At 36.5% G+C, this 14,775-nt stretch overlaps 1 protein-coding gene across 1 annotated transcript; it reads right to left on the reverse strand.

Annotated features, from left to right (window-relative positions):
• Positions 1–504: 504 nt before the first annotated feature.
• LOC131157615 (uncharacterized) lies at positions 505–14,530 on the reverse strand. Its single transcript, XM_058111900.1, has 2 exons — positions 14,025–14,530; positions 505–961 (listed from the first exon to the last, which is right to left on the reverse strand). Exons 1-2 carry the CDS (start codon positions 14,165–14,167, stop codon positions 826–828), a joined length of 279 nt encoding a protein of 92 aa, XP_057967883.1. The 5' UTR covers positions 14,168–14,530; the 3' UTR covers positions 505–825.
• Between the last annotated feature and the right edge of the window lie 245 nt (positions 14,531–14,775).

Genomic DNA, 14,775 nt, shown 5'->3' on the forward strand with positions numbered 1-14,775 from the left:
ATAGTAAAAAATAAATTTTCTCCTTATTTTTTATTTCTTTTTTCCCCAACTAATCCAACTCACAGAATCTGACAAACAAATCAGCCTTTTGTTAATTGCTAGAAACTCTTTGCCTCCGCTTTTCATATACAGTTTCTCAACACCTTTTTTAGGCATCTTTTGCATTCACCTCCTCCCGTTTCCCCATATAGAGAGAGAGAGAGAGAGGCGTCAATAGCCTATGATTTTTACCTCTTTGGGAAATAAAATTGAGCAGCTAGAAAGAAACTGAGCAGCCACAGCATGGACACACCTGCGCCCGTCGAAGGGTAGTAGCAAGAAATGCTAGCGTGCACATCGTGTGAACAAATGCTATTTTCATCAGTTCCAATTGGAAGACCATCCGGAGTGTGAATAAACTTATTGAAGGCATATCTCAGAGCCTGTAACAGCAATTACGCATCCTTTTTTTCTTTTTTTCTTTTTTTGGGGGGGGGTGGGGAGATGGAGGTATCCATATCATGAAAAGAAAGAGCGAACTTCATGCAGGATGAACCTGCTAATATTAACCATGCCAAGTATATCTCAAAAAATTCAAACAATGACAATGTGAAGCCTACATACCATAAAACGACCTGTGCTCATATCCATCCACCTTGAAACTTCACAGTCAAATCAAATAAGGATACAACAAGGTGCCAACAGTTGCCCATCTAGAGCTTGGAAACTACTCCAAATCAATACCCCTCCGCCAAAACTTTTTCATCATTGTCAACAAATTTTCAGTGGATATGGAAAGAAGCAGATCCATGGGAGAATAGTGTTTGTCCATAGAACTGGGTGGTGCTAGTCATCCTTCAATTTTTTTAGAAGCTTCGAGGCCCAATGCCGGACACGTCGCTTCAGAGTGTATCCCACAATTACTCCAGCAGCAAAGAAAATTGCACAAAGTTTTGAGCAGGTCCACAATGACACTACCTGTCTGAAACAAGACACGAGAATGGAAGTTTAATAGAGGCACTACCATAGTTAAACTGATTTATAGGCAGCATGATGATAAAAATTTTCACAACTTTAGACCGCCTTGGCTGCATTTTTCAGTGTGCTCACAAATGATGTAAATTCTGACATTTACCAATAATGCCATATGTTGGTTTTGTGTAGATGGAATACAATGACAGATATGGTCAGATGCTTGGGCACTAAAATGGAACCATTCTTTTTATTGGAGCATACCTTATAGGCCTAGTCCACTGAATCACCCACATACATTCATCTAGTACTTCAATTCCATTTCTTAATATTTCAAATAATTCATATATTTCAATTTCCTAAATTGGTACATTTTGACCAAGCTTACACATATTTTCACATGCGAATATCCTTACAAATCATCCTAGAAAGTGCATCAACTACAACACTCCCCCTCATTTTCCTCAAAATTTATAACCTTCACTAGCACCAGAAGCACTTGCTCCCCTCTCTTGCATCTCATTGCTTATATCTCTAGAAGCACCATCTCTGAGTATTCTTCTTTCTTCTTGTCCATTGGAGTACCATCCCTCCAATCTTTTTGTAGTGCACCTCTCACCAACATAATTATTAAAAGGGGAAAATAATCTTTCTTTTTTTTTGTTTTTCATCTTCAGCAGCAATTGCTTGATAATTCTTCTTCTTGGACAGAGAAGTTATTGTACAAGCTCAAACCTTGAACTACTGTAGCATTGCAGCGTTCATTAATGTCAAAATCCTTTCCTTGTTTACTGCTTACAAATGCCACAAGGTGGATATTTTCTTCTCTCCATTTGATTATATTCTTCCTCTTCATTTTTTTACATAACAGAAATTCCATTGAAGATTAAAATATTACTAGAGATAGAAAGTAAGGCATCCTCAGAAAAAACTATACATAATCACAATAATACCGCCTTCCAATCTCTTTGAATATTGGACAGCAAAAAATCAAAAAAAAAAGCCTCAAAAGAATGTACACAAAAAGATGCAAAAACATAACCTTCTCTTTATAGTCCTTGAAAATCCTCACATTCCCTCCAGCCAAAAAAATGGCTTATATTATACGGCACAAATCCATAAAGCCCTCCCACTTCCACTTTCTCCAAAGCCCTGTAATTGACCAACAAAAACCATACACATTTTGCTGGGCCACCCACACCTCACCACAATGAGAGAACAAAATATCCAAAGATACCTCACCACCCAACAATGGAAAAGATGGCGCTAATCTCATTTGACTCACAGCACAGCATACAAACCTCTGGCTGAGTGCCCTTTAAAAGTCTCCATAACTGTAGCAAGCTAGGAAGCACCAATACCAGCACAAGACACAAATACAACACAATGGTAACACAGGGATCTAGGCATGTTTTCCACAGAAGGAATACATTAATAAATTAATATAAATATATATATTGGCATGTGTTCCTTTTTTATGACTAATATTGTCGTAATTAATTTAAAATGAAATATAAGCACCATTCATGCAAAATTATTAATAAAACATTTTACAAACTACACTTATAAAACCATCAAGTACACTCATCATATAATTTTTTTTTTATCAAATCACTCATATCATTTTTTTTTTTTTTTTTTCTTCAAGAAGGGCGGCACCTTCATTTATTTATTGATAACCCCTCACTTTTGGCGGAGGAATACCGTGGTTACAAGAAAATCAATGGGAGAAAACAAAAGACACCTCCCAAAGAACAACACCAACATCCAGCCAAAAACCGAGTTACAAGTCCAAACAAAACAAAACAGAACCTACAAAACAAACCTCACGCAACAAAACAAAACAATGAGCATGGCTGATGGAGGGCAATGAGCATGGCTTGTCAAGAAATTAAGAGAGAGACAGAGAGTAATAGAGTGGCAAACAGGTGATAGCCTTAGAGAAAGGGGGGAGTTCTAAGCGCTGGAAGGTGCCTCTACAAGGTTGCCATAGTGGCACTAGGGCTCCAAAGCCCAACCAATCCAATCTCAAAGAACTTCTTGCCTCTCACTCGATTTCCTTTTTTGTTTTTTTGGGGTTCCGTTAACAAAATTAAAGGGGCAACAAAATGCAACATTTCAAGGCAAGAAAAGTCCCGAAGGTGTCCCTACTGCGTCAAGAAGTATCTCAACCATGTCCAAAAATAAAAATTAATTAATTAATTTTTTACACGTCCAGATACATGTCAGGGAGTACTGGGCAGGTGTCTGCATCCGACAGATGTCGAACACCAACACTACAGGGTTCCAAAAGAGTTGGTGTTTCCTAGGTAGCAAGTCATTCATATTGGTATTGTGGAAAACTAGAACCCAGATCAAAGCCAGAATATGAAAAGAAATCTCTGCTTCCCAAACTTTATTCAAATGGTAAGGGCTAGGAGTTAAAAGGTTTTAGAAGATGAGTCAAGAGAGAGTTGGAAGACAAACACCTAGAAGAGTCTCCAATCAAAAGCACATCCCTCCCCCCCCCCCCCCCCCCCGCGCGGCCCCCCCAACACCAAAAGACAACCCCGCAGGGGATCAGAACAAATGAATCCAATACACACAGTAGGCTCATCAACCTTTGACTGATACTCTTGAAGAAATGAAAGTCCCATGAAAGAAGCCCCCCCGCTAGAGAGAGAGGGAAAAAATAATTTTAAAAACAATCAAATAAAAGAGCTGAAATTGGTGCATTATAAGGAGTAGAAAGGCACCAACAGCTGCAACAGTCTCCCACCCCACATCCTCCCAGAAACAAGGTTTTATTACCATTTTAAAGCGAGATCTAGGAAACAAAGTTCCAGAGAGTTGCACAGGAAACATTGCCACATCCTTTTGTATCCCACCCATTCTGATGAATTCTGTATTTTTAATTACTTGATGCCATAAGGAGTTAGCCTCTAAGGGGACCTCTATAATAGTAAAAATCGGTGTTTTAAAAGGCATTTTTGAGGCACGCCTTCGTTTTGGGCCTAAAACGCCCTAAGGCATTAGTTGAAATGCGCAATTCCTAAAAGGCGTATGCCTCAGGGAAGAAAGTGTACGCCTTAGGTGTACGCCCTAAAGTCTCACCTTTTTACGCCTCAAATGCCAAGCGTACACCTTTCGGGATTCTTGACGAAAGCCAAAATGCATCAAAAGCCCTATCATACCTCTCTTGCACGAAGCTTCTTCTGTTTTGCTCCCTCGACAAAGCCTCCAGCGAGTCTTCTCCTTGACGATAGCCTCTGCTCTCTCTCAGATGATTCCTCCAGCACCTCCTCTCTCTCCAATGAATCGACGGCTGCTTCCAACAATTCCTCCACACTTCAAGTCTCTCTCCAACAAGTCGACGTTCCCTTCCAAAGTCTGATATGCCTCCGACAACTCCTTCTGACGTATTTTTTCCCTTCAACGAACCCTTCGAAGCTGTCGTCTCTCTGCAGCAACACTCTGCAGTCCCTCGCCTCTCTCCACGACCCTCTCACCCTCTCGTACTCTCTGCCACTGTGTTGGCTGCAGCTGGCTTCAAAATTAGAATCTTAGAGACATTTTTAATTTGTCTTGGCTCATGCTTATTCTTTTAATATATATTATTTGTGTTTGTTAGTTAATACTTAAAATTGGCCTATATGATATTCAAAATTTATGTTTTTATATTTTTTCTATTATTTAAAAAAATTTATATTCTTTTATTATATATAAAATGATTTTATTTATTAATTATTTAAAAAAATATAATCCCAAAAGGCTTACGCCTCAAAGCCTTAAGGCTTATGCCTCGCCTCGCGGAGGGTAAAATGCCTCACCTTACGCGTAAAATGCCTCGCCTTACGCCTTCACCTTTTAAAACACTGGTAAAAAGACTTCCTAATTAATGTATGCTTTCACATTCCACATTAGCAAGCCCCAACCACCCCTTAGATTTGGGTGTCCTAACCACATCCCCAGCTAACAAGTTGATCCCTCTTATCCTCCTCAAAAATCAGACCAAAGGAAATCTCTCATAATTCTCTCCAATTTCCATACCACCCTCACAAGAATTTCAAAAAGAGAAAAAAAAAATAGGAATATTAGGAAATCTCTTGTAATTCTGTCCAATGTCCATATCACCCTCACAGGAATTTCAAAAAGAAAAAAATAAATAAATGAGAATATTAGACAGCACAATGCTGATAAGAGTAATCATGCCCTCAACAATAAATAAGCCCTCTTTTAGAGTTCCGTCCATCTAGCCTCCTCCTTGCCCTCTCAACTACTAGACCACAAGAAGCAACCAACAAAGAATTACCCCCCTAAAGGACAACCTATATACGATAAAAGTCAAGCCAAATAGTCGAACCTAGCTAGGTATCTAAAACTCTCCAACTCAATGCTCGCCACCCACTTTTGGACAAGTTTAACATTGAAACCTTCTCAAAAATTCTCAACAAAACAAGGACAATTTCCCAACACTATTCTCCAAAAGAAGATAGTATCCTCCTACGAACCTGGCTTGAAAGTCCCTTGCCCCTTCAAGCCCAAGTAAAATGTGAGGGTTTGTTTATTGGTGGGCCCTGCCCATTATTAAACTAAGCCCCATTTTAGGATAAATATCATAGAGCTCATTTGTTAAAGCCTCTAGATAAGATATATGCTTGTTGCGAAGGCGTAAAGCTTTAGACGACTCCCATTATTGGGCCTTTCAGGATGGATTGTGTTCAATAAATGATTCCCCTTCTTTTAACCAAAGTTACCCAAACCATTTGAAAAGAATCCCTCGACAAGAATATGGAATTTCATATTAATGCCCTTATTCTTGCCTTGATCAGAGATACTCATCTCAATTACTTCTCTTCCTTGGCCTGCCCTTGCTAGAGTTCCAATGTCGCAATGCAGGGGAATCATCAACCTTTGATAAGAGAATCTAGTGATCCCAGCACAATTCCAGCTTCCAGAAACCTTGGTGCACATTCATAGAGCCACAATCCTACCATAGGGTTGGTGAAGGGAGGGCCCCAATTGATAGAAATAAGGGGCTAATCAGTTCATTGCCGTTCGATTATAGCCAAAACCAAACACGGATTTGATCGGTTTTTAAAATCTCAAACAGAAATCAAATCATAAACTGCCAGCTCTGTTAGAACCCAAACTGCAGATGTAACCGGTCGGTTTGGTTAACAATATTTTTTTTGAGATGTTAATATTTTAACTAAAGCTGCCAAAGAGGAAAGGCAATTGGGCCGTGGACTTAATCAACCCACGTGAGTACAAATAGAGGGCTGATTGTTAGCCCTCGTGAACCCTGCAAGGAAAGGTTGGGGAGAGCCTTATTTATAGGAAAGGGGAGGGATCAACATCTTTCTATATAATTGATGTGGGACAATGAGGGGCGGTGGTTGTACTATAGTGTCAAGTGTGTGCTCGTCTTGTCTGTTGGCTACAATTCAAGTGAAGAACCTTTTCCTACATCAGCTAAAGGAAAAGAGAAGAGCATCCAGCTCTTCTATAAAATGTGAAAATGTCCCATCCTCCCCTCATACAATCTAATATTATATACCAAACCCAAGAGAAAATGGTAGAATGTTTAAATATGATATCAAATACAAATATAACTAAATTTATGCAAATAAATCTTAAAAAGTACAAAACCAAAATTATGTGTTTTTATAAATAATAATATAACTAATAAACCTATATTTTACAAAATCAGAACCGAGACCAAAAACCGATTTTTTGAAATTTTACAACCAAGAGCAAAAACAGTAACCCAAAAAACCTAACTGAATAGTGAAACAGTTTGGTTTTGGGACGATTTTTTATTTTTGGAAATATTTGTACACCCCTAGATAGAAAAAAATAAACCAACAACCTGCCTCCATTTCTGCATCTAATGTAGAGTGCCCTTGATGTGGTCAAAGAGACTATGGGGAAGAGAGGAGAGAGGAGAAACAAGGGGAAAATCACACATTCACTTCAAATTTAAATTCAGAAACCACATACATGTCTTTCATACATTATTCATAAGTAAACCTCTAATACAGGAAATTACACAGATTACATATACCCCCTCAAACTACACGAAATTACAAAAATTACCCTGAAATGCTCAAGTATTACAAACAAGCTCCAAATACACATAATATTATACTAATTGAACTAAACACATAATAAACTACTAACTAAACCCAAAAATCCCTTGATCCAGTTCTTAATTATTCTCCAAAAAACATCCCCTAGTTTGAATAAATTCGGCCATGAATTTTGAAACATTGTAGGATTAGAAGTAAGAAGCAAACTTGGACTCTTGGAAAGCTAGCACTTCAGTGACACAAGGAACCACAGTCCTTCGGCAGCATCATAGACTTGAATAGAGAGTTGGCATCAATAAACACATCCAGAATGAGTGAATGACAAACTCAACAATAGGAATGTCTAAAAGACTTTGGATGTCTTCAAACACATTCATTTCCTTGCTTCTAGTATCTTCAAGTTAACCCTAGCAAATCCTTTATCTTGGTTGGTTGGTAGGGCAAGCTTCAAGATGATCTTAACATTGTAGCATATGTGTTCTCAAACCCTGGAGTCACACCCAAATCATTTAACCAAGGAGAACCAAAATGTACGTTGCCCAATATTCATCTGTATGATATCACATCAAACATTATCAAAATAATAACGCATGTGGATAGGAACCAAACATCTTTCACAAACTTGTAGAGTTATCAAACCAAGATATCTCATTAGGCTCTAGGTGAGGTTTTGTATGAAGTTGCAAGTGACTCCATTTCTAGAAACCATGTTCATAGCACATCTTCAATCAATGATGACTTTGCATACATTTTCTCCACACTTAATAAAGATATGGAATGGCTTGATATTCCAATTTAGTATAGCCAATCTCAACAAACTTCCATAAATTTTGAGAGCATAGCAAGACCAACATTTCAATCTTCCAAAAATCATAATGTAGACACCTAATTTTGTCCTAACTGAAATTAATTGGAGAACAGGAGAGTCAAATTGAAATTTCTCTCCCCCTGCCCTAAGCCTTTCTTCATGAATTTCAAATTTAAACCTTCAAATGCATTTTTAAGGCTAATTGAGTCTTAGTTGAGTTTATTGAGGAGTTATGCTGGATAAAGATAAGCTCCTATCCTTGAAAGAGTTATTTCATGTTGCCAAAAATCCATTTAGGACAAGGGATTTCCTTGTTCTAAAAAGGGCATTTTGAAAATTGATGGATTAGGTCAAGCTCTCTTGCTTTTCTATAAATAAGAAGCTATGACTCTTGTAAAAAGGAGGCACACATTCAACACACAAAGGAATTGGAGTATATGTTCACTCCAAGAGAAAGGGGGAGAGAACAAGAGAAGGAAGGAGGAGAAAGGAAGAAAAGAATAAGAGAGGGGAGGAAACCTTGCAGCTTGGAGATTCAATCTAAGAGAAGGAAAAGCTCATTCAAACATTGGAGAAACCAAAACTTCATGAATAGCAAGGTAACTCTCTTACTTTCAAACTCCCCTTCCATGATTTCATGAGTTTAAGTATGCATGAATGATTAGATAAGGAAAAGCTCATTCAAACGTTGGAGAAATCAAAACTTCATGACTTGCCAGGGAAATCTCTTATTCTCAAACTCCCCTTGCATGATTTCATGAGTTTAAGTATGCATGAATGATTAGGTTTCATAGTCCTCCTATTTGCATGCAAAAGGTGAGACCTCCATGTTTTCTTTCATGTACGAGATAAAGCTACAACTTTTCTTGCAAATACTATGTTAAAAAGTCATGATTTTTAGGGTTTGATTGCACCAAATATGTCCATTAGAGCAAGCTCGAGGGTGTTTATGATTCAAGGGTAGGCCAACCTAGGATTGACATGAAAACTAATCCAAAAGCTAGAGTTTTGAGGCCATATGTGTGTCTAGACTTGAAAGAGTCCAGGAATAGCTTGAAAAACAAAAAAACAAAAACAAAAACAAAACAAAAAACAAAAAAAGAGAGGGAAAAAATAGATGGCTAGAGGCCATGTCTACCATGGCCAGTTGGCGAAGAGAGGAGGAGATCAGCTCCAAAAAAACACCTTTTTTATATGCATGGGAGGCTGGAAGGATAAAAATTGATCAAACCCAGGTCAAAGGGTCCAAAGCAAGTCAAAAACATCTCATGAGACGCTCTAGAAGAGGAGAACAATCATTGCAATTATCACCAGCGATAGTCATTTATGATTCAAAGAGGGTCTTGTTGCAAGCTACCGGCATCTTTGGAGGTCAAGGATTGGTTATCGAAGCAACAAGGAGCGAATGGCGGTGGTAGGGAGCTTTTTCAACGTCATAAAGGGTTGGAATAGGAAAAATTAGAGTGTAGTTATATTTAGGGTTCTAGCAGCTCACCGGAGTCCAATCGAGGAAGACGTTTGTATATCCGCTCAACAATTGAGGAAGATGACTACTATATATCCGCCCACCACACACGTGATTCACTCATGAATCTTTAAGTGGACTGGTTGACCGGTCCACATGGACCAATTGACCAGTCAAATCTTGTCTTTTTATTTTTTATTTTATTTAGTTATTTAATTTAATAAATCTGTTTTAAACTTTAAAAATTAATAAAAATTATTTTTAAATAGCAAAAATTTATGAAAAAATAGGAGGCATCCAGAAAATTTTCTTTTTTATTTTTAAATCATTTTCTTAATTTATTTTATTATTATTTATTTATTTTTATTTTCTTTAACTTGGCTGTTTCTAATTCAAAAAAAAAATCCTTCAAATTTTTAGGGAGTTTTCTACTTCGTAATTTTATGGGACCCTTTTCCAATTTTTAGGGATTTTTAAGTTTTTAAGTTCTTTTTAAATAATTTTTATTAAGTTTTCTTATATTTTCTCATATTTTCAGCCTTTATAAATTGTCAAAAAAATCATAAAAATTGCAAACAAAAAAAAATCTCTAAAAATATCAAAAAATTTCAGAGGGGTTTTTACTCTATTTTTAAGGTTTTCAAAGTATTTTAAACTCATTTGCACCCTAATTTCGGAATGAGGGTAAAAGAATGTATAGAAACCAAGCCTTGGTAGCCCTCAATACCTTGTTTTGTGCATTTATCTATGTATAAATGTTGGGATGTTTAAATCGTGCCAAAATGCAATGGAATGACACTCCTATGCGGTTTGTTTGGGTTCAAGATAGTTTGAATTGCATATTATGCCTCAATGATATGTGATCCCGTTTTTCCACAATGTGAAACCATGTTTGAATTCTTATTTGAATGTTGAACGGTTTGGATGAATAGGAATATAAAAACCCAAAAATACTTTTAGGAATCCGATGACGAACCTCAAGGGGGTGTCTTGTGCATACCTTCGAGGATCTCGAGGAGAGGGTAATGGTCATCTTGTGCGGCGCCCAATATCTAATAGAAGGTAATATACATCAAGCACATTTCCATAATAAAATTTGTCCTACAATGGACCTCAAGATGGTGTCTTGTTAATCATCGTCTTGTATGGGTTTATCCAATATCTTAAAATTTGGTAAATGTTAAAATAAAAGAATTAAAGTTTTGATGGGTTGAATTCGAAGATAACCATAGATTAATTCGGTACTGTTCGTAGAACGGGTGTGTAGAGATGCTATTACCTTTCCTTCACATAACCGCACTCCCAAACTTTGCACTAGTGCATAATTCATTGATTATCGGTTCCTTGGACCCTAGATCAGCTAGTTGACCAATCAATCAGTAATAAATCATTCGGCATTCTAACCTCACCTAAAATAAAGTAGGTTAGTCCCAATTCCATTGACATGTCATTGACCCACATCTCATCCTCAAAACACCAATTTCACATTTTGAGTTCGCCACCCCTGTTGAGGCGATTCAAAATGCGTTCTAGTAGACACACCTTTGGAACATGTTGACAGTTTGGAAACTCTGCTAAGGACATTAGAGAGTCCAGCCAAGGATTAGCCTATGATTACCTTAAGTCTAACCTATCAAGACTTGACAATCTTTCCAAATACTTGTGTGTATACTAAGGTATTTTGCATGTATAATCAAACCCTTTGCATGCTACTATGAGTTTAGATTATGGAAGCTTGGGTTTCTTAAACCTTTTCTTGCACACACTTCACAAGCCCTATACTCGGGCTCCTCCCTTTCTAAGATTAGCTCAGAATGTGGTAATGTTAGCCTTTGAGAGACATGAGTCTCCTAATGGGCGAATGAAGCATTCCACTCAGGATGTACCTTGCCCATTTATAACCTATAATGGGTTCGGATGAGAATTTGGCTAGACTTAGCATATGCAAACACAAACTGGGAACCAACTATTGTCAGTGTTTAGAGCCTAACCTCACATAATGGGCCATAGAAATCCTAAACTATAGAATAGAGCCTTAAGAGTATAAAACTTGTGCTTAAAGACCTACCATCTTGGGACAGAGACTCCTTCCTTCTCCATATGAGTGTCAACTTTCCTATCAATTGAAGTTTGCTTCTTGTATGTGCTTAACCCCTTCATTATGAATGATGTGATCGTTTTTAGCATGTAATGTGTTTTCTCCTAGAGCAAGATTGCATCATTCAATAAAAACTATGGCACTTGCACCTTGACTTAGGTTCTCATACTCAACATATGATCATCCACTACTCATATCTTCATCTAGGGGAACACTCCTCTCATCTGTATCTATGGGCAACTCATCTATCTATATCCTTTTCATCTACTCTCAATCTACGAGCACTCATCCATCCCCCCCCCCCCCTTATTCCTGCTTAATTTGTAAGCACACCCTCTCCATATCATGCCCTTTCCACCTGAAGCCCATGAGCTTGAATCAAAAATTCAGCTTACTAAAATAATAACTAATAATGATGCTGAAAATTCTGCTAATTGTAAGAAAAAAATATATATGTTTGTGAATCAAAAGTATAATTTGTGCCAAAAATATATAAACATAATTTAAATATCAATAACCATCCGCAAAACAATAATGGTCGCAGTGTAATGGTTGTGGCATCACAAAGATTATGTAACAGGTAGCAGACATTGCCTCTTTAAATTGATTTGCACTAGAAAATTTGTTAGAAACATATAGATTCACAGGTATTAATCCCAAAATCCTATGTACTAATGCTTTAAATGATTTTTAATAAAATATAATCAATTTAAATATACAGATGCTGCAAGTATTCAATGTCATCTTGGTTGCTTCAGTTGCTATCAGCGAGAAGAAGCATGCATTTGCTAATTTTCACTACTTTATTGAGTACAAGTAAATTTTAAACTAAGAAATCATAAATATAAATAAATATAAAGTATATAATGCCATCTTTTGTACTTTTTAATCTTTAATGGAATTTTTATTATCCAAACATAAAATATATAATGTTCATATGTTAAGTAGGAACAAAAAAATGTAGCAATACATATTTGTCTCCAAATTAGGTGTAAGAAAAGCACAAAAAAAAATAATAAAATTTAAAGAACTTAGAATATGAACATATCTAATTTATGAAAGAAAAAGTTCGGTTTATTTGAATGCTAGTTGTTAAAAAAGAGAATTTCAAGGAAAATAAACCCAAAAATGTTTTTTTCTTAAAAAAAATTACTAACTAAAATAAATCAACTTAAAATTGAGTTTCTAAGCTTCCATAAAGTATAAAGAAAAGAAAGAAAACTGTCATATCACACTAGCCATTGGCCATTAGAGAAATGAAGCACCATGCAGTAAGTTTATTTTGAGCTCAATTTCAAATAAAAAAATTAGTTATACACTTCATGGGAATGGCATATGCTTAAACTAAATTACAAAGTGCTGAAAAGTTTTGGGAATTTAAGGCGCTCACGAGACAATTTAGATTTAAACACATTAAGCTCTGTCTCATTCAAGGATTTCAGGAGGAAAAGGTAAGCCCAGGAGAAAATGTGCACAAAGTCCTCAACTAAAAGACCCTTAGATCGTCAAGGCTTCAAGCATGAAGCCCTCAACTTGGAGACCGCATGTCAATAGGGATTCAGGCATGTATCCATCAGCTTGAAGCCTTTCATCAAGGCTTCAACCCCCAAAAGCCTCCACATTGTTTAGGTAAAACCATAAAAGCATAAAGCCCTCAACTTGGACCCTCAAGTCATCATGTCATCAAGTCCTTGTGCATGAAGATTGGAGCATTTAGCTCAAAAATCTCAACGTAGAGCTCCACCTTTTAAACCTTATTTCGTAAATTAGCTTAACCAAGTATAGCACTTAAGAGGCAATATAGAAAGATGCCATTCATGAGTCAGACTTTAAGCATTCACATGTCAGCTTGAAGTATAAAGCTCAACACCCTATTCATTAGTGGCAGAAGAAATCAAACATGGACCACAGGTCATGGTGAAGTGAAGCAGCAGTGCAGCACATGTAAGTGTTAGTTTAATTTTGAGTTCGATTTCTACTTAATTAACAAAATTAATTAAAAATAGGAAGGGCATTGGCTTAAACTAAGTTATAAAAAGTTGAGAATTTAAGGCACTCACCCACATGGAAATTTTAAGATTCAAAACACGAAACTCTGTTTGGATCAAGGATTTAGTGGGGAAAAAAGCAAAGGGTAATAAAACAAAGATATAATTATTTTGCTACATTTTCCCTCTATCCCAAATACTATTGAGAATGAAATTTTATTAAAATATGATAGAAAAATAAGAAAATTAAAGGTTAATGACAGGTAAAATACCTTTTTTTTTTAATTTATTCATTTACTTTATATTTAATATTTCTCATTTTATAACTAAACAAAAAGAGAAAAATAGATCCATTCGTAACTTCTTTCTTTTCCTATATTCACCAAGCTCCAAACGGAACTTCTGTTAAGCTGCCGAGAAAACAAGGCAAAAAACCTTCGACCATTGGAACAGAGGAGTTGCAGTGATTACAAAGTTTCAAGCTCTACTTTTGCTTTATCGCCGTTTTTTCGGCAATCAAAGAGGGCATGAAAGAAAAACAAGCATATTTCACTTACCCGTCGCCTATTCGGCAAGTACTTCCACGCAAATTGGCAAATGAAAATGATCAGAAACATATAAGTAAAGAGAGCAAAGGAAGTACCTGGGAACTCTAGTGGCCAAAACTTGAGAATGTTCTGAAGATGAAGCAGACACTCCTCCACTAAAAGATGGTTTCTCTGAATAGGAAGAGCCCAACTTGTGCTCTCTTGGTATCTTTTGGAGCACCTTCTGCAGACCCTCCATTAGTCGAAGTTTCAAGCACAAACACCCAAACCAGACCCGACAGGATCAAACCTCACTAAAAGTATCTAAAACCTAAACCATTGTTGTTTCTTCTGAGCAAAATATGGGACGGAGACGGAGACGACTTTGGTGCGCTAGGGTTTCACAGTACACTTCTACTCGCTCCTAAGTCTTCTTTTTCCACTTCCCCGGTTCAACAAAACTGAACACACAGCTCATCCATCTCCTTCCCTCAAAATTTTCTGAAATACTGAAGGGCCAAATGGCAGCGAACCTACCATTGCGCATAAAGGTTTCACTTTTGGGGGAAATTTTACGCCTATTGAAACTCGTCTTCCTATTTACATGTCTAATATTATGGAGAAAAATTCCTTGTATAATTTTTTTATTTTTGACAATCCATTCAGGCAGTATTTAATAATTCAGAACCAATAAAAATCATTAATTTTTAGTAATAATAATAATAATATTTATTTTACAATAATCTTATTACAATTATTCTTCTTTAACTTACCTTTTAATGTCTGAAATCAAATCTTTATCATTGAAAATATAGTATTTATTATAATATGATAATACAAATAAATATTATATTATATTATATAAAT

Source organism: Malania oleifera, chromosome 6 (genome assembly GCF_029873635.1).
Source record: "Malania oleifera isolate guangnan ecotype guangnan chromosome 6, ASM2987363v1, whole genome shotgun sequence".
Lineage (NCBI taxonomy): Eukaryota > Viridiplantae > Streptophyta > Magnoliopsida > Santalales > Ximeniaceae > Malania > Malania oleifera.